This window comes from Colias croceus, chromosome 21, assembly GCF_905220415.1.
Source record: "Colias croceus chromosome 21, ilColCroc2.1".
Classification (NCBI taxonomy): domain Eukaryota; kingdom Metazoa; phylum Arthropoda; class Insecta; order Lepidoptera; family Pieridae; genus Colias; species Colias croceus.
The window spans coordinates 3,841,436-3,865,400 of NC_059557.1; the positions used below are offsets into that span (position 1 = coordinate 3,841,436).

The following is a 23,965-nucleotide window of genomic DNA, read 5'->3' on the forward strand; positions in this document are numbered from 1 at the left end:
TAGATTTCGGCGCGAAAACGTTCTCCGTTTCGGGCGCGCTAAAACAAAAAGGTGCAAGAGCTCGCCAAATATCAAAACTGACAAACGAACTTCGATACCTATTCGAAAACTTGAAATCAAAATTGGTACGAAATCACAGCATGCTTGGCGGGTGCGGGTGTGTGTGTGTGCGCGCGCGTGTGCGTGCGCGGCGCTGTGTGCGTGCCGGGCTGGCCCCGCCCCGCAGTGCTCACACGGCTGAGTTGGAATCAGATGGCTCGGCCAGTCGTAAGCGAGCCGTGACATCGCGAACGGTTCGCAGCTTCCGCACCCTTAATATTGAGCATTCGATAATTCGCGCTACGCTGGCCATCGGTTTAGAAACTCGAATTAAAGAAAGGACACGCTCGATTAGTTGCATTGATTTTGGACTGTGCGTGTTTGTGGTTTAGTGGACTGTGTTTCCGCCGCTGCGTTTAGGTAGGTCGTTGATCTACACTTGGGCTTTTTGAAAGCTGTCTGTGATACCTACAAAGGTTTATATTTGGCTTTTTTGTAAAATATGTACGTCTACTTAAATTGTGCACATTACGCAAATTTACTAAATATAGTAACAATTTCGTAGCGGTCGTTCAGGAATTTATTCCATGTTTATAAATCATTTCTCAATTTTTTAGCATTATTATCAACATGATCAACTCTACAATATGTAGAGTCGCATGAACTCTACATTTTTCCACCTTTACTTACATACACAAAATCGCACATCAAAACAAATGTATCAATAGCTCTACATATATTGACTCTACATAATAGACATCTATTATCATCATTACATCTATTATCCATATAAAAATACAACTCTATTTATTTTTTAAAGAGAAAATATTGCAATATTTCACGGACTCTACCTGTCTATTATGCACATATAATTGACCCTATTAATGTAGGTAATATGATACTTTGTACAGATTCCTTTTAACTAAGATGGGCAAATCTTGTTTAATTTCTATTGTGAAATAATTTGAAATTGTAAACATTTGGTAGTAATGTTAATTTTTTGCGGGATCGAATTTAGAAATGTTATTTAATACGGGTGCATTGTATTGCAATTTTTTTTTGCAAAATCAACAAATTTGAAATAAAAAGATAAGGATGGTTTATTTATAAATTAATAGATACCTACACAATATTTTTTACTTATGTACATTAAGTACCTATTTGTTATTTTCTTTCGTTAAAAATGTAATTAAATGCATTAAGTTACAAAAATGTAACGCGAATGTGATACAATATTTTTCAATAAAATGTAGAGTATAATATTATTTTAACAGAACTTAAAAATATTAATTTAATCTAATTTTTGATATTTTTTACATGTTAACAAAATCGTAGTAAAGTAAATAGCTTTGACAGAATATTACAAATTAATAACTACAAAAAAAAAGTTATAAAAATGTCAAAAAATCCACCAAACTTAGTGCTTTAGCCTTTGAAGTTAAAAAAATGTCAAAAAATTTATCATAACTTAGTGCTTTACGCAGCCTTTGAAGCTACCGCCTGTATCCCATTCAATGGTCTATTGTCAAATTGTAAAATTTGTTATATCGTTCATAAATAGATATCTCAAGTTGCATTGTAAGTAATTTTGCGGTAAGTGATACTTGCAACACAATAGCGGGTGACGTGGGTTCGATTCTGTGCAACATTGTAGTTTTGTTCACTTTAAACGGACTAGACATTATTTATAACTTGGATCGATATCTTTATTTAGATTTGAAACATTTGAAATAGTACTGGTTAGCATAATTTGAAATAATCATTAGAATTTTTTATTACAGTTAAAAAAAAAGGTGATTAAAATAATTTTTCTATGTGTTAAAATAAGTGTGACTCTACTGTTAAAAATATTGGTAAGTAATTAATTTTAATCTTACACACATTTTGTAATTTTCCCTGGTTTAAATAATTTTTCTTAGCACATTATTCGCGCGGCTAAATTCTTGACTTTCGTGAAAAAAAAAAATACCAACTAATACACACTTCACATAACAATGGAATAACAAAAATAATATATTTTATCAGAAAAAACTGTCAATTCTATCACCGCTGACTTGCGATTCACATTTTCAAGTGTCATGTCACCAGAGTCATAAAATCAATAAATTTGTACTTCAATTGAAGCCGAAAAAAAATACAAACGTACCGACTTATTATTTACATTTCAAATCGTGTTGACAGCACATTATACGTCTCCTGGGGTGCTCCTGTTATTTTTTTTCTATTTTTTCTTTTTTTTTATAAATGACACATTTTGTGACAATGGATACATGACCATTGACATAAATTCTCACAAACTGTCATTACACGCTGCTAATGTGTTCGGGAATAATCGATTTGTTGTAGAAAATTTTTGTGTGTAATTGATAAATTGGGAACGTTTTAGGGACAGAATTGATTAAAATTTTTAATCTTTATGCTACGTTTGACAGTTGACTTTATTAAAAGATGTGTCTTAATAATAAAATACTTACCTATCTTACGTCTATGATATTAAAATAAACATAAACGCTGTCAAAGATATTATGTGTATAAAATGGAGTTTAGTAGAAAAAATAGATTATACAAATGAAAACACAAATTAATTAACGTCGAAGGTCTATATGAAAATAATAAACTAAGAATTTTAAGCTTTAATTAGGTACCAAGTTTCAAATATGTTTCAAAGTTGAATAATGCTAAGAAGTCGTAAGTTCGAAAATATATATAGAAACAATAATACATACATTCAAACTTAGATTTTCAAACTTATCTAGTTAAGTAGGTACCTATTCATAATTGTATAAATTTTATCAATAAAACTAAAAGTTTCATAGTAGATTCAATAAACAGCGCTGACAAAGCACCCTTAAATGCAATCCTGTCAAAGAATAAACAGTTAATAAACTAAATATTATAGTTTATGAAATATCATAATCGTCTTATAATTTAAAAAATCGCCTCCAGTGTTACGGAATCTCTGTATAAAAAAATAATCTTTGATAGACACCAAATAACACCTCGTTCAAAATCAACCGATGAAGGCTTACGGATTAAGATATAACCTTTTTAACAGTTAAAAAGCTTTCGTATGTATCTCTCAATTATTTTATTTTATCCGTCTCCGATATCTCGTTTAAACACATTGTCTCTTATTTTTTGTTATTTAAAGCACCGCTTTGGGTTTTGTATTTCATTTTGTATAAAATTTTAAACTTACAGATACGTTTTTAATGAAAAATTGGTGTGGTGTTGTTGTAAGTTAAAAATGTCACTTACATAATATTGAAAGGTGTATTTAAAAGTAGATTGTGGTATTCGTATAGGAGGTATCAACGTTGACAAGAGAGAATTTTAGTATAGTTGGTTCTTTGATATGCTGTTCCTCTTGCTATTTCGGTTATAGTACGGGCTGTCTGGCTGGCCGCAGTTGTTGCGTTTATTAGTGCGCATCTTATCTGCACAGGAAGATATAGGTACTTAACTTTAGTCATTTTTTAACGCGTGATTTTTAATCTTTTGCCTTTAGATAGATCCATCAGACATATTTTTTTTTATCGCAAGACGTTTTATGCGTCGTTAAATGGGTGCCATACGCAATTTTTTATTTAAAATAATTAAAATGTCATCGAAATAAGTGAAATTAGCCAGCCAGACAGCCCGGACTCTAACCGAATTACCGAAATAGCAAGAGAAACAGCATATCAAAAACCCAACTATACAAAATGACTTTTTTTAAAACGTTGGTAGCTCCCGTACCATATAAAAAAATGTCATTTTTGTCTCCTTAATCAGGCGTTAAATTATTCAAAATGTAAAATATGAAATGAATTAAATTTTTATAAAACGGAAAATAAAGTTGCCGCGGCTAGAGTCACAGTAGGTAAAATATAACGACAACCTACAATATTAATTTAAACACATAAACGCACAGGTAATACCCTAATGATTAGACATTGCATTGCATATTTAACACATTTATTTCCGATAATAAATACAAACTTTGATTGTAATAATGTATCCTAGGTTAGTGCTTAATTTGTAACTTATCTAGAGCAATGAAGCATAAATAAATAAACTTTGGAATTTGTAAAAAGTCATACCACCTAAAATTTTTTCAATCTAACCGAAGACAAGTCTAACAAAACAGTGTTACCTATGGTATCTAAGTATTATATTATCTGTAGTACAGTAGACAAAATAGATCTTCCACCAATGAGATCATTAGAGGTCATTAACTAGTTTTTACAACGTAGCCCGGTAGGTTAGATCTGCATTGAGCTGATCATAAAGACTGATTGATTTCTCGACACTGCCTCTGTAGTCTGTACCGATAGCAAATAAAACAAAAAAATAAAAAATCTCAAATTTTATTACATTTTTTGATAACAAAATTATAATGTTTGTAAGATAATAAGCGTGGTGCAAATTGTTATGCCTAAATTTATAAACATAGCAGCAATTAAATATCATTTGAAATAGCCTGCATAATTCGCAAAATGCAATATTATTTTCAAGGCAAAGTGAGAGTAAGTAAAATGTAATTTCCACAGAAGTATTTGTAAATTCTTTGTACAAATAAGTATTATGTTTTCTTCACTAGGAAACACTCTGTCTTTTTCAATATTTAATAGCAAAATTATTAAAAATAGATAACTAACATTATAGTCCGCAAATATCAACATCTAAACCAAACTAGTAGCTTCTTCTTTATATCAATTTCGCTGTAGTTATTATGTCTATGTTATCATGTTACATTATTAATAACATACAAACTCGCAAAAACTTCTAGCATAAATTAAAACCATTATCCAATTACCTAGTTTAAAATTAACATATTCAAGTACTTTTTTTGCTGTCTGTACAAATGATTCACATTTCACGTCGCTTTTTGTTAGCCGTACAGACAGACAAGCCGACAGCACAGTTTATACTACCGAATTCTATAGAAATATTTCAATGTTTTTATTTGTGTATCACAAAGGTTATATTTATTATAATGAAGATATTTATAGTATGTTAGTCGAGAGGCTTTGATGATTCTTATTTGTGCTTGGAGATTTTATATGCACCTTTAGATACACAAATATCTAAAATTCGTAGCAGTACCTATTATCTTAAATAAATATAAAATAATATTCTATTTGCATTATAAAACTGACCTATAAGTTCGATAAACAAACAATTAAAAGAGTAACGAAAAATACTGACAATAAGTTTATAACAATCACAGCATAAAAGTCACATCATAATACAGTATTCTTGTTGCGATCGCGGTGTAATTATTTCGCTAACGTCATGCTTAGAGCCTAGAGGTTACAAGTCACAATTAGGCAAAGCAAAACAACAGCACCGCGTATAATCAAGTTAATACTATTATCAAAGTACGCAGACAGAATTATAAAACGATTTCGCCATAAAGGTACGAACATCAAACGTACATTATGACACTTGACAATTCAAAGGACGTAAGCGCTGCCTCTAAAAACGCAACCGCTCTCGTTAATTATGTATAGACTATATATGTAAAGCGCCCTTTCTGCTTTATTTTTTAAAAAACCCAGTGAAAAGGAAGATGCTTTGACGTTTGCGACTTGGCGAGGACTCTTTATGTGTTGTTACGCACGTGCTTTGGTTTGTGCGTTTTGTTACTGTTCGCTGTTCCATTTTAAGTTCACCAATGAGCACGTGCTAACAATGTAGGTAGGTATGTTCAAAGGAATTTTCAAAATCAATCTATATCTCAAATTTACAAGATTTGCTTCCTAACCATGCCGATTAGACTGTCAAAAGTAAATAATAAAATTACTCAGTCTAAAATAATAAATAAGGTGGTAAAGTTAATTAATAGGTTTTGTGCGGATATAAGTGAGTTTTTTTTTGATAATATTTTCAAAATAAAGCCTAAGTAGGTATACTTACTTTTACCAGATTTTTATTTTATATGCTTTGATTCGAAATAACTGAATTATTTTAAAAATAACATAGAGCTGACGTAGAGGGCTTATTTGGCATGTTTATAATTCACATCTTAAAATTAAATCGTGCGTAATATTTTAAAGTATTCTATATTCCCTTCCATGTAAATTATTATGAAATATTGAAAACTCACCAGTAGAAGTACCTAGTAAAACACTCATTAGTCTGAAAATAAACCCTATCTACTTGTGTAAAGCCATAACAATTCTTACAAATAAATACCTACCTATTAAACCATGGGACTATAATCCCTCTACAATGTGGAAAATCTCGTATATATATAATTTTAGACAAGTATAATAAATAAAACTCATAATTTAAACGAACAAATTTATTAAAAAAAAAATTAAAATCATATTTTAATAAATAAACTCCATCGCGTCTTCAATTTACTCCATAGTTTATGTTTATTATATCTTAATTTCTCATCGCACATCAATCCATCATTGTTCCAGTCATACTTACATGAAAGTGTTTATACCAATTAATTATACAATAACTAAATAAGGATAAAACAATCCATTTTGCATTTTTTACTCAACCGTGGGTAATCTACGTATATATTCTATAGTCCATGTTTAAAAAAAAGTTTAATTCTTTTTTTAAACCTTACCTGCCAGTGCGTATAGTTTTAAAATTATTATGTATCTGTGATAATTTTGAATTTTATTCGAATTGCATTCAACCAGCACGCATTTGTAACGTTCGTTAAGAGCGAATTAAAAAGACTCCGCAGTTAGATTTAAAAGATAAACTATTCAGGGATTCGATTACAGATCTATCCGTTTGACTAAAGAGTCGGGCATTAGCGCCACCTGCTGAATCAAAGTGGAACTAATGAGGTGTGCAAAACCGTCTTGAACGGCGAACCAGACGTTTAACTTATGAGTTTTCGTGTAGTTTTTGATGTTTAGTTTAATATTGTAAGAAAATTTGTGTAACAAATAGTTTTTGATGTTCACACTGCTGCATATTGAGGTGGAGTCTTTGTAGATAGTTGCTTGGCTAAGGTCAATGAACAAATGTTTTATGCAAATATTAGAATGGTGTAAATCGATGTTTAGATTTGAATAATGTTATTATGAATATGGATTTAGTGTCGAAAAATGTTAAGTACGATTACTTTACTGTACCTACTTCAGTAAAGGTATTCGCGTCAATCGTCATATTTAAAATAAATTTAAATGTGTTTACAACTAAGTCAATAAATATCAACAATGTAGTTTATCATACGTTATAATTAAAATATTTTAAATTTATATAAAGCGCTTTTTGTAAGCGTCCGGCAAGAAATAGTGGAAGTATTTAATAAATCTTCAACAGAATAAAACAACGGGTGTATATTTTTTATGAATTATTAAGAAGTTCATTACCTTCTAAACTACATTTTAATAGAGTCACTTATTTAAAAGGCATCTGAATCTGTTTCATCGTTGAATCGAATCTGTTGAATCGGTTTCATTTATCTGTTTTTAAAAGGTTAAGAAAGGCCAAATTAGAGAAATTAACATTCACTTCTTGTTTACCGTCACGCATGGAGATTACTTTAAATTGTAAATTGTTTATTAATCCGAATTTTTCCACTGCTTCTAATGTGCGTTTTACCTGCATTTGGAGAAAATAAATAGCGTATGAATTGATTGATCTGCTGATAGAACTATCTAACCGGGAATACGTTGTTCTTCCCTTCAATTATCATTTAAAGTTATCAGAAATAAATTTTGGCCGATTCTCCAACCTAGTCGACCTACGGGCTACGATACAATCATACAATTACAACTCTACAACCTACTCGATATGCACACAAAATTCCGTTTCGTACGAGTTTAATTAATATCTATCACGACACTACAATTTTATAATATATAGGTATGTATTAGTCTAGCTGTTCCGGGAAATGTTGTTCTGCCCATAAATTAACATTTCGGGGAATGGAAAATACCGTGATGTTGGCCGATTCTCAGTTCTAAATGCAAACAAAATTTCATAAATATATCGGTTCAACCGTTTAGTATCATTCTATAAATTTATATATTCGTCTACAATTTCATATATTAGTTTACCAAAAACACGTAAATTCAACATTCATATTTTTCAAAATATATAGGTAGCACTATCCAGATTCCAGTCGTATCGCAACATGCAATCGTTTCAAGAGAGTGCTTAGCTTTGAGCCGAGCCACTGTAAAACAGTTTTTCAACTTGTGTACTCGGCTTTATATTTGTTTGTCAACTTACATACGTTTGTCAAAATCATACGTCTTATATACCTACGTGGCTATGTGTTTGTGGAAACTATTTTGAAGTTAGTCGTTTCAAAGATTGTTGTGTACCTACCTACAAATAAATTAATGGAATTTTTATTTTATTATATATTATTATAAACTTAGTTAGTTAGAAGTAAGTCGTTTCAAAGATGTGTACAAACGAACATGTGAATTTTATTTTATAATTAAGTTCTTATAGAGTCTGCCAAGCGCTATCAATAGTCTAATAATTCACTGAATAAAATTTACAAATATAAGAAAAGCATTTTTATATAGGATACCTAGGTACCAACGTATTTTCTAATGGATCTAGAAAAATCATGAATTATTATACATACTTATAGGTACCTACGTAACAAAATAGGTACATTAAAACCACTAGTTAAAATAAGAAAACAAAATATATAAAGTAACAAGTATGGGCATCTATGAATACCACAAATCACAACGTTTACGTATAAAATTGAAAGCTATTTACATATTAAAACTAAAGTGAAAAGTTAAAAGATCGACTTTTTATATTATAATTAGAAAAGAAACTGCATACTGATTTTGATAAGTTAACAAGATGCATTGAATAGCTAAGACCGTGTTTGCTTCCCACAACCGGAAAAAAACATGATACCATAGAGCTAATAATATTATAACGACTTGTTGAATATTATTTGCATTTAAATTGACCAAGAAAATAAGTGTAATTGCTTGTCTTCATAGAATGAGAAATATAAATTATTACACGAGTTATTGCTACCGTTGTCCATTTTCATTTTTCTAATATTAAATACTTTAATAAGATTATCTAGAAAAGCATATGCTTTGAAACAACATATAGAAGGAAAGAAAAATTATAAGTCTTAGTATATTTCTATTAGTATCAACTATTAATCCAACTAAATTATACATAACAGACAATTTCTCTACACTGTTTACCCAATAATTCCTCCACTGGCATGTCTATACATTCGTAACTCTACAAGCTAATTATATTAATTAGAAACGGGTATACAGTAACTGGATCTCTGTTGCAGAGATAAGCACAAAGAGGCCGGCGATCGCGGCTGATAACGTCCGATTGACCGTGATGTATCATATTTGTACTGTTCGTACTTGAGAATAAATATTTTATATTGAAAAACGATTTATGAAATATAATATAATATACGATTACTTAGAGTTTAATATTGGTAAAAATTAAGGTGGTAAAGTTTTGTGCATTTAAATTTTGTGTTGAGTTTATCTATGTGTGCATAGGTCTGTGTAGAGCTGTGTTTTTGGTAGGTAATAAGTATTTGAAATTAAGCAATTTGTAGACTAAATTCTACTACATAGACAAAAAAAAATGCTGCTGCTGGTTGTGGAAAAATATAACAGCGTTTTTATTTCCACATATCGTTTTGAATATATCAATATATCATATTTCCTAGTACTTATTTCTAGCTCTATCAATAAGATTAGTTATTATAAAAGTAACTAAACAGATGAAGTACCTACTTAAGGGTAGTTTACTGAAAAAAGAAGACTGGAAGATTTAAAAAGAATAATATGTTACTAGCTTAATTTATTATGACAGGATAATGACTTCATCGATTTTAAAATATGTACATATTAATATTTTTCCAATAATCAGCACTAACGTTCCTACACAGTTATTACGCATTATGTAAGAAAATTTTATAATTTAATTAACTTATCTTTCTATTTACAGACTGTGGTAATCACAACAACATATAAAACATTTCAAGTTACATCTCAATTACAATTCAATTCAATCAAGAATTCGATTAATTAAAGAAAAATGGTCAAGTATGTCCCATACCCCATTAGTTTGACTACGCTGTCCGCTTTCACTTTCACTAGACTCAAAGCACCCCAGGCCCCTTTGCCCCATTGTGACATTTCTGAAAGGGGAAACCGTGGAATATCAAAGTCATTCGATTGGCAACTTGAAAAGATCAAATACGCAATGCTAAAGTAGGTACCTGTGCGTTACTTTTCATACACTTATAATGGCCTAAGTCCCGCGAGTTTTGCGTTTTGATGTAGCTTATACAGTCAAGTCGATTGCGTTATTGGAATATTGATAGAGCTTGGTGTGTTTTATATTTGATATTGTAGTGATACTTATTTGAAGGTAGGTTAACGATCCGATCCCACGGATGTTTTTGTGTTAATCGAAGCTTTTAAAGATAAAAATTAATATTTATACGTGTTTTAACAGCTTTCTACGACTTGTAACTATGTGTAGGTATAACTGATTAATTAAAAAGTGGTGTTGAAAAACAAGTATTTTATTACGTATCTCTCAAATAAGTATAAAATAAACAAACGATGAATTAAAAAGAACAATACAACTCGAGTGCTAAATAACTCAGCAACAATCTCTTACAATAAGGTACACTCAATTAACGGTACTGACATACACTTTCATTGACCTACACATTACTCAAATAAATACTCAAACAACCCGACAGATTGACACACAGAGCCGACTACCGTTCGGTTGCTACACGCTGGGTGGTACAGCCTATCTACCATCTCACTTCATTACCGACCATCGATCATTATCGTCTCACGAACTAAAACTATTCCTACTATGCAACAATAGATGGCGTTCTACACAATTCAGCAGCATCATCTACCAATTAGCATCCCCCCTCCCGCTCACACACAAACGGCTAGAACGAGACGCCGCACCCGCAATATCAAAAGGCTTGATTGTAATTGATGATGCGATTGTCTAAGCTTTGAGGTCAATAAATAATCTCTCTTTGCAGGTCACGGAGTTGGAGTGAAGAGCGAAGCACAATCGATAGTCATTCGCAATAAGTGGCAAAAGTTAGTGATTAGTGAAGTTAGGACATGCGAGTGTGCGACGCTAGGACAGGCTAGGAGAGCGCTTGTGGCACGCTAGGAGGCACGATAGGGGTGTGCGCGCGCGGGTCGCGGGTCGAGATACTCTCGAGGCTGGCGCTTCACGGGGGCTGGGGGCGGGCCGCGCCGGCGCCCGCGCACGCCGCCACCACGCTGGTGGGCGGGCTGGTGGCGCCGCCGCGGGAACCCACCACGGCGGCAGAGGCCTTCTGGAAAATGCCACATAAAGGTAACTTGATTTTTTGTGATTTTTACGTGCTATTTGTAAAGTAAAGAATAATATTATACTTATTATAAATTATCGTTATTGACAAATAAACACTAGGTTATTTGTTTTGTATTTGTTCGAAAGTCAAATGATACTTGCGTTTAAAGGAATGTCATAATACAATAATAGCAATAGTTTACAAATTTAGACACCTGATGAATGACTAGTTAACTAACAATTAGCCAAACCTGTAGCGAATGATTTAGCAATGTAGGTTTAAACTTCTCGTATGTGGAATGTCATAGAGGTATGGAATGTCGTAGAGGTAGCAGTTAATATATTTTGATAATTCAATCAATAAATATTTGGTATTATTACTTATCTAGTTAGAACCTAGGTGTAGGTACTAAACTTAGGGCAACTATTTGATTCAATATACTTATATCCTTAAAGCTCCATAAACACAAAAACTTTAATGCATCGTCACGACTGTATCCATAAATTAAAAACACAATAATTTCCAATTAAAAAACACAGAAACGAAATCATGAAGCCGCGTTGTAGACCGTAAAGTTAGGCACTAACAAGACGACAAGTTAGCTCCTAACTTCACAATAGTTCGCAACTTGGCAACTCCAAGACCTATTACTACATAGTTAAGTGGTCACTTTATGCCCTTTTATTAGTGTTGTGCAAAGTGGAACTTACTAGCTGACTAGATGTTTAGTTAGTCTTTCTTGCGAGTTATGGCTTTTATTAAAATCATGTGTCAAACTTGTTAATAACGAAATACATAATAAATCGACCATAATTTCATAAATTTTCCAAAACAGTCCACAAATCATGGATCAATGATATTATACAAACGCAAAGGAAAAAAATGATTTATTTAAACTCTACATTTCTCTCGTGAAGTTCTGTTGAATTGCAAAGTATCTAATAAAGTATATCTATAAAAAATAACACATTCATATACAATATAAGTTATGTATTTTAAAACTGAACGAACAAGTATGTTACCAACATTCCTTTTAATGTTATTATCATTAAATAGTATCACCAGTGACGACCAATAATAATTTATTTTGGCAGACACTACATACATTAAATCTAACGCAATAATTTACACCGATATCCCTAATAGTTCCCGTTATTTTGAGAAATAACAAAATAACACGATTATTCTAGCAAGCCAGCTAAACGGAGCATGCGACATTCGCGTCACATTAACTCTAGATAGAGACAAATAGAGCGGAAAATCACCGGTAAGAGGGAGATAAACAGCGTTTTCTTTGTTGCGACGTTAAAGTAATTTTAATGATTAAGTACTATCCCGTCTGGGTCTAGCTCGGTTACGCAGAATTAAGTTTAAACCTAAGTTTTCGTACAAAATAGGTTACATGCAGATTTCAAGTTTAGATTTTGTTATTTTCAATGCTAGGGCAGTATATTATTATAATTTACATGTTGAATTGTAGTACTTTATTAAATGTATTAAATGCAAGATTTTTAATTCATAGATTTTTAAACCAAATATGTACTTGTTGCTTTCTTATCGATGTTAAGCCCTATTAGTTGAATTTTGATGGATAATCTGTGAAACAGTTAAGTTTTAACTGCATTGTTTAACTGACAATAAACAAAGGGCTTAAAAAATATAAATAACTGTTAAACTCATTTAAAAAATCGTTCTTCTATCTATATTATGATTAAATTTAAAATTTTAGAATGTGTTTGGCGCCATAAATTCGAAGCCGTTAAAATTAAATTTATTTATTCTAAACGTGCAATGATAAACTTAAAAATCAAACAGAATTCAACACAAGAGTCATACTTATATCAAAAACATTCTAGACGTAAAATGTGTCAACCTAATAGTTTCAGCTTTGCGATTGTCAGTTTTTTGTCCTAAATGGGCGTGGTTGATGTCATAAATTATGTCATGCCGAAACGATGTCATTTCATAGACTATAAAAATAATTTATTTGCGAAAAAGATTCGCTACTGTTGTTTATTTAGTTTGAAGTTTATGTTATTTTGTATTAGGCACAAGCATTTTATAATGTTGATGGTTTTATAGAAAAAGGGAATAGCGGGAATAGTAAACTTTGTTTTGATATCTGTTCTATGGAAGGTACATACCTATATACCTACGTACATACCTATATAATGGTGTTTTATGAAGATGCAAAAATTAAAGCTTAATATTAAAATTAGATATTTTTTACAAGTTTTATAAATAACGAAGTACCTACGCGTATTAGGGGAGAGGGGGGCATAATGGGGACGTTAAGGAAAATACACAGTAACATGATCAACGCAATGTATTTATTAATTAAAATGAATCACAACACTTTGGTTACTTATTAAACTATCATTTGGCATAGAATTTGGTGATGTAAATAATCATATCACGTTATAATTTTAATTTTTTGAAACTATTATGAAAACCCCATCGTGCCCCAGGGTAGGGGCAGAATAGGGTACGTATTTATTTTGCGTCACAATACAAGCACATGTGGATTTCTTCTGTATTGTCGTCATCTACACCAGCACAAGATATATGAGCCCACCGTCCACATAATTGACAAGCCACCCAACCTTCCGAAGACCTTAAATAGTGTGGTTCCCGTCAAGGCAGTACATGCATATGGTATCCTCGTCGGTATTCTCTTCAGAAGAGTCTTTTTGGGTCTTCTGTTTCTTAGAGTTCTTCTTTAACTTGGGGTCATTTGGATTAGAACATTTCTTCGTTCTCTTAAATTGTTCTCGTTTTTTCTATCATAACGGGATACCCCATCGTACCCCGTAGCTATGTCCCCGTTATGCCCCAATTCTCACATTATTTTAAATAACAAATCAAATAAAATGAGTGAGGGTTAGAGTATTTTTGTTCAAAACATATCAATAAATAACTTATCTGCAATAAAAAAGTAAATACATGATAGTAGCAACATAAACACTTACCATTTTATAAGCGTATTCATAGTCACTCAAAATTACATGAAATTACGTTGAAAATCGTTTTTCCTATTAAAAATCAAACGTGCGCAGCCTTTCGCCGGTCACTTTCAGACTTAAGAGAGATACAAATTGGCTACCTATTAGCGAAAACAAAACACATCTAGACCGTATAGTTTTCTGTAAGTGTGGATGGCCCCGTCGTGCCCCGCGTCCCCGTAATGCCCCCCTCTCCCCTATACCTACATTATTTAATATCGATTATCCTATACATACGTGGAATTAATGGTAAGGAAAAAAAATTGCAGCTTTAAAATTGAGAGAGAAATTTTTAAAATTGGGATTTAATATTACCGGTTGCTTTATATTTACATTATTTTATCACGTACATAATTAAATCCCGTATTCAACCCCACGTAAGCGGGATGCATTTAAAAATGGCGTTTATCTATACAATTAAACTTCCCCCACCGATTATCATTCAAATACAGATACAAAATAATAATAATAATAGATAAGTGGGGTATGTGTCTGACACCAGGTGTACTGTCAGGGCCAGGGACGACCCTTATGTGTTATGTATTTATGTATTTGATTAATGTTTAATGGAAGCTTTGGTTATATGGTTTTTGGTGTGCGTCATTTTTGTTTATTCTGTAATATTGATTTTAGTAGATATTTATCTTTTTTTTATTAGTTACGAAAACTGGAGATAAATAGCTATAAAAAACGCATTCACGCAAACTATTTCAATTAAAAATAGTAAATACTAAGTTAAAAGTAAAAATTGAAGCTTTTAGCAATTTTAGACATGAATAAAAAATAAGTTAGGTTAAGATTGTTCATAACAGGCTTAACTGTTGAACAAAACTCGCACATTAAAGGTTTTTTCTTCTTCTTATTTCATATTTATCACCAAAACTATCTGAAAAACGCAACAAAACATCGCGTCCACAAATTTCATACGACCGAGCGTGGCGTCCATTGTGAGCTTAATATAAAAAATCAACTACAACTACACATAAATTTATAGTCGCGGCCATAAAAACGGGGATTAAAAATAAATCGCTCGAATAAATTGCACCTCTGAAATTAAAACGCTCCCTCACGGCGCGTACTCGCGACAGTGGGTGTGAGGATCGTAATAAGTTATAAGCGGAGGCGGTAAGCGGTAGCGGGTTTTGATTTGTTATATGAGCGTGAAGTATTAATAGTTGTTTAGCCTATGTTGAAGAATCTTGGGTTTGAATTGTTTCAGTTCCAAAAATAATAAGCGTACCTAGTTTTAAATGAATTTTCATGAACTCTTCAAAATAAAATTTTAAAAATAAGATACTCGTCATCTGAAATTGTCTTTAAAACTTGAAATTAAAACACATAGATCAGTAATTTTTTTATTATATAATATTATTAAAATTTATATCTGTTTATACAAACCTTTTTCGTTCAAAAACTAATTATTTATTAGTCAAGAAAATGTCCTCTATACATTGTACCTTTACAATCGTATCCAATATCCATACATATGCTAACCGCCTCCTCCTCTCACTCAAACCTCACATACAGCAAGTAACCCCAACGATTGTCCATTGTTCTTTTAACAGTCGTTTGCTTGTTAGTGCATGGCCAGTCGTTGACGTTTGACGAAAGGTGAACCAAGAGGTGTTATTTATAACGAGTTTTGGCGCGAAATCGCTCTTAATTGGTGCCATAATTAATATTGAAGGGAACATTGAACGGGAACTTGTTTAATCTGTAATTAAAGGGCATCGTATATTGAGTTTTATGTTTAATTTGCGCTTTGCGGACATATTATTTAAAACAGAAATACAGCTATAAGTTGAAATATATTTCGTGATATAACTTATTATCGTTTATGTTTCAATGGATTTAACTTTAAAAGAAAGGCGCTTGTTTTATATACGGAAATATTATGCAATGCGTTGAATACTATTTGTTAACCTCGTTTGTAGTATATTAATGGAATTTATTATATTTTAAAATGGCATAAATTAACGATAGGTTCCACAACAAACCACGTTTGGGATACTAATGCTTTAAATATACTTATATTAAAATTCTACAATTTAAGTTAACATTTTAAGCATAACGTGTTATTGACATATTCTATCCCACCAAAAACATTTTCATGTAAAATGTTGCCAAGACGAGCCCATATGACTCGCACTATCTTCATTCATATTTATATGATCTGATCTGAAGTATGTGTCTCAATATATGTCGATTAAATTTCTAAGTTTTTTTTTTAACAAGGAGTACCTATACATATATATATCTAGGGGAACCAAGTTTTAGATTATTAGATTAGACCTCTAGCGTCATCAAAATTTAATTTAAAATTACAAGTCTCATACAAACTCCCATCCCCTAGTTTAAGGGGTTGGGGGATGAAAATTACAAGTTTTATAATTTTTTTGTTGTTTGTGTGCTAATACTAGCTTACATACAAAATGTCAGCTTTCTAGGACATTAGGAAATACCTTAAGAATTTTGATGATCATCAGTGAGTCAGTGACGAAATTAGCGTTTTTTAGATATAAATAAAATCTGAAGTATAAAAGCTAATGTAATTAAAACTTAATATGTTCAATAAGTCCGCTATTGAAAATATATCCCGAAAATTTTGTTGATCTAGCATAATACAAACCCAAGTTATGAGGGTTCAAAAAAACGTCGAAGCGCTTCGAGAAAAGGTATAGTAGTGCCCGTGCGCTTCGCTTTCGCTTGGCTCGTCTTTCGTCTTGGCGGGGGCACTACCGTGCCCCCAGATAATCTCATATGCAGTCTTCAATCAATGAAATAATAATTAAAGCAATTCCAAAATTTCAATCAAACATTCCAAAATTGTATCATTCGCCCCAAGGCAACCACAGAATTGCGCGACCAAAATCTACCATTGTTTCCCTAACTCCCACCCATGGTGTAATCAAGTCCTGCCCCAAATTCGCCCACAAATTGCATCCAATTGTTCACTTTTTACCATGTAAGGGGTAAAATTATCTGCTTGCCGCTTGATCGCATTCGTCTATTCGTGAGTATTGGTGCGGATGACTCGCTGACGTTTGTCGTTTGCACCACAACAGATGTTTAGGATAGTGTTGATTAACCTATTATCGTTTATATATATATATATCAATATATAGAGATATATATATTTACAGTAGGCATTGGAATATATATTATGTTGTATACTATTACTATGGTCGAAGTAAAAACCAATTAAGAAGGTATGTAATACACAGCCAAGCTAAACATTTCAATTCATTAACGTTGAACACATCCATTTATAAGTATTGCAGTGAAGAAATTAAATCACAAAAAAACTTGAAAAAAAAATTCTATAAATTTTCGCCAACAATTTTTTAAAGATTATGGTAGCTTTCATGTACCCAAAGCACTTCTACGCACAATGGAAAAATTAAAAAACTAATGAAAGACACTTTTTAACCCGTAACGGCTTACAGGACACAAAGGCTGAATGTTAACAGATTAGACAATAATTTGCGGTCTATCTCACCCTTTTTGGCCAGACATCTCGCAAAGCGGATTATTTTTTTAACGGGTTATATTTTTTAAAACACGTGCAGGTAGTTGCAAAAGTTTTTGCCATTAAACCTCCACTCGAAAATATTTTGAATCAATACAGCCACTTGAGAAAATTGCATTCGCCGAAGGAATATGAAATAAAGAAGGGTTCGGTTATAAATTGAAAAACGTATCGAAAAATCCAATCTGGGATTAGGGATTATAAAGGGCTAAAAACTATGTTGTTATGAGATTTTATTGTAGTGTTTATAGAGTATGAAATTTTAATAGGTAGGTATCTGAATAATTTATGATGTATGTGATATACTTTATAAACAATATCTATACTTTTAAAAATCATTAACATTATTCCAATTTGTATTTTAGACATGAACTGTTTTCAATGTATTTGCTGCAATTTTGTCAAAAAAATACGATTTTTTTTATTGATGATATCAATGAATCAAAAATTATATTACATGTAAATTGTAAAGTGTTGCCAAGACGATAGGACAAACACTGTCAAAAAGTTCAGATCTAGTATCAAACTCTACATAGCTTAGCTCTACAAGCCTTCATTTTTTAACAATCTCTACATCGCGGCCTGACGTAGGCGTAAGGTAAACAAATATGTAGTTATTTATTACACTAGCTTCCGCCCGCGACTCCGTCCGCGCGGATGTTAGTCTTCGCGTGGATGGTTTATTTCTCCTTTTTGAGTACCTAACTCTGACAATGACATCTTGAACATTATTGAACCCAAATACGGTTAGGCCTATAATAATACGCAACGTGTGTTCGCGGTTCTACAGAACAAACGTCTATGGATAAAACTCAAAAATTAAGATAATTTTTTTTCTGCGTATTTTTTCAGGATAAAAAGTATCCTATTTTACGCCCAGGATAATAAGGTATAATTATACCAAGTTTCGTCGAAATCGAACCGTTAGTTTTCACGTGATGTCTTCACATACAGACAGACAGACAGACAGACAGACAGACAGACAGACAAAAATTTTTTTAATCACATATTTGGGTTTAGTATCGATCCAGTAACACCCCCTGCTTTTTTTTTCAATATTTTCAATGTACAGAATTGACCCTTCTACAGATTTATTATATGTATAGATTTGTGACTGAAATACTCACTATTTCTAATTGTAGATAATAGTTTGGGTAGCTGCAGCGTCCCAATAAGCAAATTAATTTTCACAAGAAACCATATACTTACTAGCACTACATATACATCAAATCACCACAAATTCCCAACAGATGAGCTGATGCACAGCGCAGCCATGGGCGGTGGCGCGCTGTTCGGCTGCTCCTCCGCCGGCCACAGCGGCATCAACCAGCTCGGCGGCGTCTATGTCAACGGCAGACCGCTGCCCGACTCCACGCGGCAGAAGATCGTCGAGCTGGCGCACTCGGGGGCGCGGCCCTGCGACATCAGCAGGATCCTGCAGGTCTCCAACGGCTGCGTGTCTAAGATACTCGGCAGGTAACGTATTGTCGGTTTGTGCCACATTTTACTTATTCCTCAAGTGAACGGCAGACCGCTGCCCGACTCCACGCGACAGAAGATCTTCGATCTGGCACACGATTAATAGTTATATGAATTAATAAAAATAATGCTACTTAAATCAAGTATATTCCTAAATACCTACGCATATATGAATGCGTGAACTGTATTGACTATTGATTGTATTAGAATATAATTGAATTAACTGAACTTCCCAAGTGTCACAATAGTCAAAACTAATCCGCTAATAATAACGTATTACAAAATATGTACAAAATAGTAAGCACCCAACAATCAAAGCGAGCGGTTCGTTTAAATGAATTAACACAAAACCTTTTGTTGGCGAACAATAATGTCGGATCGATTGTCTAAGATGAGGTCAAATTCTTGGGGACACACGTTGGCAAATTGACAGAATTCCCATAACGCCTGCTGAGGAGCCGCACAAAGGCGGAACAAAGCCGCGGAGTTCGAGATTTTATGACTTAATCAATACAAAAAGTAGTTTACATTCCCATAGAGCATTGTTTTATTTGAAAGGACGTGTGCGCTCCTGTCGAGTGGGAACCCTGGGTGCTGGGGTGACTAATTTCCTCGGGGTTAGTGCTGATTGCGATTTTATCGCCTGTCGCTAAGCATTTCGGCCCTCCGGCGCCCGATTATTGAAATTGAGTTCAATTCTATTGTTACGTAAACAAATGTTTTTGTTTTTTATTCCGTTTAATTCAGACCGAACGGGTAAATGCAATGTGAAGTTTGTTTTAATAAACTTTTAATTTATCGCCATTAAAATAAACTGTTTGCGTTTGCTAGTTGATGAAATCTAGAATCCTCGATTCCTAATTTAAATCAATTTATTTATGCTGTTATTATTTTCATGCTCGACGTATTTTGTTCATTTCAATATTCATAATACAAATTGATGTGAACAAAACGCCAAAAGTCAATCGGAACAATAAAATAATGTAAAGACGTCAATCAAAGAGCTAGAATTTTTAATACAGGGTGTGCCTTTCAGGGCTGTCCCACGACCGCCCCTAAATAAAAATGAAAATAAAACATTATTTTGTGGTAATTGGCGCCCCTGCGGCGGCGACCGCTTGACGTCGGTAAGAGATCTTCGAGAAAAGTGAATTTTTGTTTGCGCCCTTTGGCCCTTAATAATATTTTGTGATGTTTGTTCAGGGGCAGCGCTTGAGAACGAGCTTTTTGTAAACAGTCTTAGTTATATCCAATTAAGTTTGTATATCCCATTATGCGGTAATCTCGTTAGTGTCGTAAGATTGTAGAGTCGTCGCTCCGACCTTCTTTTTGGTGATTCATGCCTATGGAATGACAGATTTCTTCTGTTTTATTAGGTCTAACATATTTTTTGACCTAATAGATTGTCTAAACTCTAAAGTTTCAGGGTTACGTGAAGACTAATGAACTAGACCGAAATTATTATAAATGAAATGTGCTCTTGCAGTGTAGTGGAATAAAACATAATTTGTATATTCATTGACCATTGATATTCTTGATAATGAGTTTATTTATAACTTTCATGATGAGTTTATTTATTTCATGACAAAACTAGACACAAAACAAGTGATAACTGCGTTAAAAACAACCGACTTCAAACTTGCACTTGCAAAATTTACAAATACCTACAGACAAAAATGCTCATAAAATAAAAACTACTGGGCCTATCCGAATAAAATTTTTATGGGACCAATTCGACACCATCCCGCATCGAACAAAAAAATAATCACGTAAATCGGTTCAGAAAACTCGGAGTAATCGGTGTACATACATAAAAAAAAAAAAAAAAATATACCGGCCGAATTGATAACCTCCTCCTTTTTTTGAAGTCGGTTAACAAACAAAAAATAATGAATAAAGAGACAAACAAAACAAATATTTCAATCTAGCTTGTGAATACAAATGATTCCACATTAATGAGACCGTATCATTACCAAATCTCACTAATGACATGCATCTTTAAAAAGTTCTAAATTATTTCGATATTGATTCTAAAGCACTTACAATTGATTGACGAAAAACCGAGTAATGAATACTTATTGAAATACTGAAACTAAAATATCATTAATATGATGCTGAAATAATTTGAATCTCATTATAGTACATTTTTTTAATAGATAATATATTTATACCAAATATGTTCATAAAACTAAGACACTGTAATAAATTGAGTCCTACCTATCTATTTTATCGTTTACTATTTTTGTTTTTTATCAACTAGACAAGATTTACAAACTCCATACATCCATTTGTGTATAACGATAACTCCGATCGTATTACGGATCAACAAGCAACTCTATTACCGAAACATCGTAATTCTAAATTAATCTAGTTTCCATTTAGTGCAAGGGCTCATTCCCACAGATACTTATATTCTTATCGTGCCAATTGCAAGGGTTCCTTAGGGCTTATAAAAAGGGCAAGCGTGGCGGGACTCCTAATTAAGGAGGCCTCCCGCTAAGGCAAGATCTGAGTTCCTGGTTATTTTTTTATCGGAGGTACGCATGACTTACCAGGCTGGGAAGTGATTGAGCAGATGTTTAGGAATTAATATTTTTGAAATTTTAAAAGTATATAGTACCTATACGTATACAATGCAGAAAATAAATTCGTAATAATATTTACCATATTGTTTTAGTGAGACTATAGCTTCGTTCTGGCAATTTAAAATCTATTTTTGAATAAATTTCGTGTGCATAAATGAAAGAAACTGCTACAAAAAATGGTCTGTAGCAAAACGTTCATTAAATACTTAATTAGTTAATATTCGGAAATTTAGCTTACAATTATAATGTTATAGGTAATTTCTTTTAGTATGCCTTTTTTACTTTGCAAAAACCTCGTATTCCAACTTTTTCAAACTGTTAAAACTAATTGCAAATCATTAACAAATATACCAGTAGCTAAATAGATTGTGCCCACTCCAATCTCAGTGTACGATCAGCTCCGACCCCATCGACCCCCTACCAGCAATCTTATTTATATGGTTTTGATAGCTCACGATTATTCTGTAATTATCTAAAACGTTGTAGCGATAAGGATTTTGAATAAACGCCGTTTAAATAATAATAATAATGTGATTTTTATAGATTTTTAAGGGTTAGGTTTTCATTTGAAATACTTTATTAAAATAAAACATTCTGCGTTTTAACTTTTATATGTCTGAAATTGAAACTCTACATCGTTTTACATATACTAGTATAGGAATATATTAGATACGTTTTAAAAGACAAATAATATCTTCATGTAAGATCATTTAAAAACAATTTCGTTATAGGTACTATTATGTGTTATAAGTATGTTCCTAGTTTATAGATTAAAAATAAATAAACTATTTGATTGAAAGTACTTAGATTAAACACATAATTAGTTACGAAATTTCAGAACAGATTCGCCACGCAATTTCCGCGCAAGGTCACTGACCTCAATCTTAACTTCTATTTACAAAACGCACCGCGACCCTATTCTGGGAGAGTCGCCCGAAGCAAAAACGATTACAAATCGCTACAGGCATCTCCGTAGCACTCTTCAACGTAATAACCTCGTAATAGTCCTCCACAATAAGTAAACACGTATCGACAGATGACACGATGATTTTTATTCGATAGTGTTTGTTTGAGGGTTGACAGTGACTATTTATTGTATTGATGATGTAACGGTTTTTACGTTTTACGGTTTTGGATAACAGGATTTGTTTGTTCGTGGGTTTCTAATGTACGTTTGGTTTACTTTTTTTTATTTTGGAATTAATACAGTAAATGATGATTGACAATTTTTTTAAGAGCCGCTTTGCTTAACATAATATAACAAGCTAAGTTTCTTTCCTTACCTTAGGTACCTACACATATTGTAATAAGAATATCTTCTTATGTAATTAAGAGTTTAATATAATGTTTCAAATTAATATAATAATAATTTCTCTTCAACAACCCCTGATGTAGATATAGATTTCTAATAAAATACATTTAAAGCTCCATGTTACTAAAAATCACATATCTCAAAGCCCAAAAGAAATATTTATCGACAATTGTATCTGCAACGTCCTAAATATCGACACATGTCGATCGCAACAATAGCGTTCGAGTACATCCGATATCAGAATATGGCTGTTCACCACACGCTCTTATTACGTTGTAATAAGGTTGATTTTCGCTTGTTTAACTTTAAAGTTAAGTTTGTTGTTCCTGTTTGTATAGGTACTTGAAGTGAGGGGATAGTTTTGAGATTATCGGTAATTGTGCGCTAATGCTGTTCGAGTGGATAGGAAGCTGTTGAAATGTGCTGAGTTTATTTTGTTGCATACGATTTCAATTAAGTTTTATTTGAGGGTACTTTTTAAGTTTTTGTACGTTATTTAAAATGGAAAGTACACAGTGATTTTAAAACTAAGAGTGTTTCGTTTGGGTTACTTTTACTCTACCTTTACATGAACATATAACAAATGTTTCCTTTGTGAAATTTTATTAACTTGAGACGGTTTCTTAGCTTTTAGCATTGTTAAAGAATAAGGATGTTTAAAATTACAACAACAATTTTCCTGTTAAACACTTTATTCACAACTAAACACATCCTATT

General features: G+C 32.5%; 1 protein-coding gene across 4 annotated transcripts in view; it reads left to right on the plus strand.

Annotated features, from left to right (window-relative positions):
- Positions 1-307: 307 nt before the first annotated feature.
- The window catches only part of LOC123701386 (paired box protein Pax-6), a 53,985-nt gene continuing 30,327 nt past the window's right edge, over positions 308-23,965 (plus strand). For 3 of the 4 annotated variants that reach the window (XM_045648834.1, XM_045648835.1, XM_045648836.1), the window contains exons 1-3: positions 308-459; positions 11,039-11,364; positions 19,123-19,348. In XM_045648834.1, coding sequence (XP_045504790.1) covers positions 11,352-11,364; positions 19,123-19,348 — 239 coding nt within the window. In that variant the 5' untranslated portion in view covers positions 308-459; positions 11,039-11,351. The remainder of the gene's footprint in view (positions 460-11,038; positions 11,365-19,122; positions 19,349-23,965) is intronic. The other variant, XM_045648838.1, reaches the window with a different exon arrangement.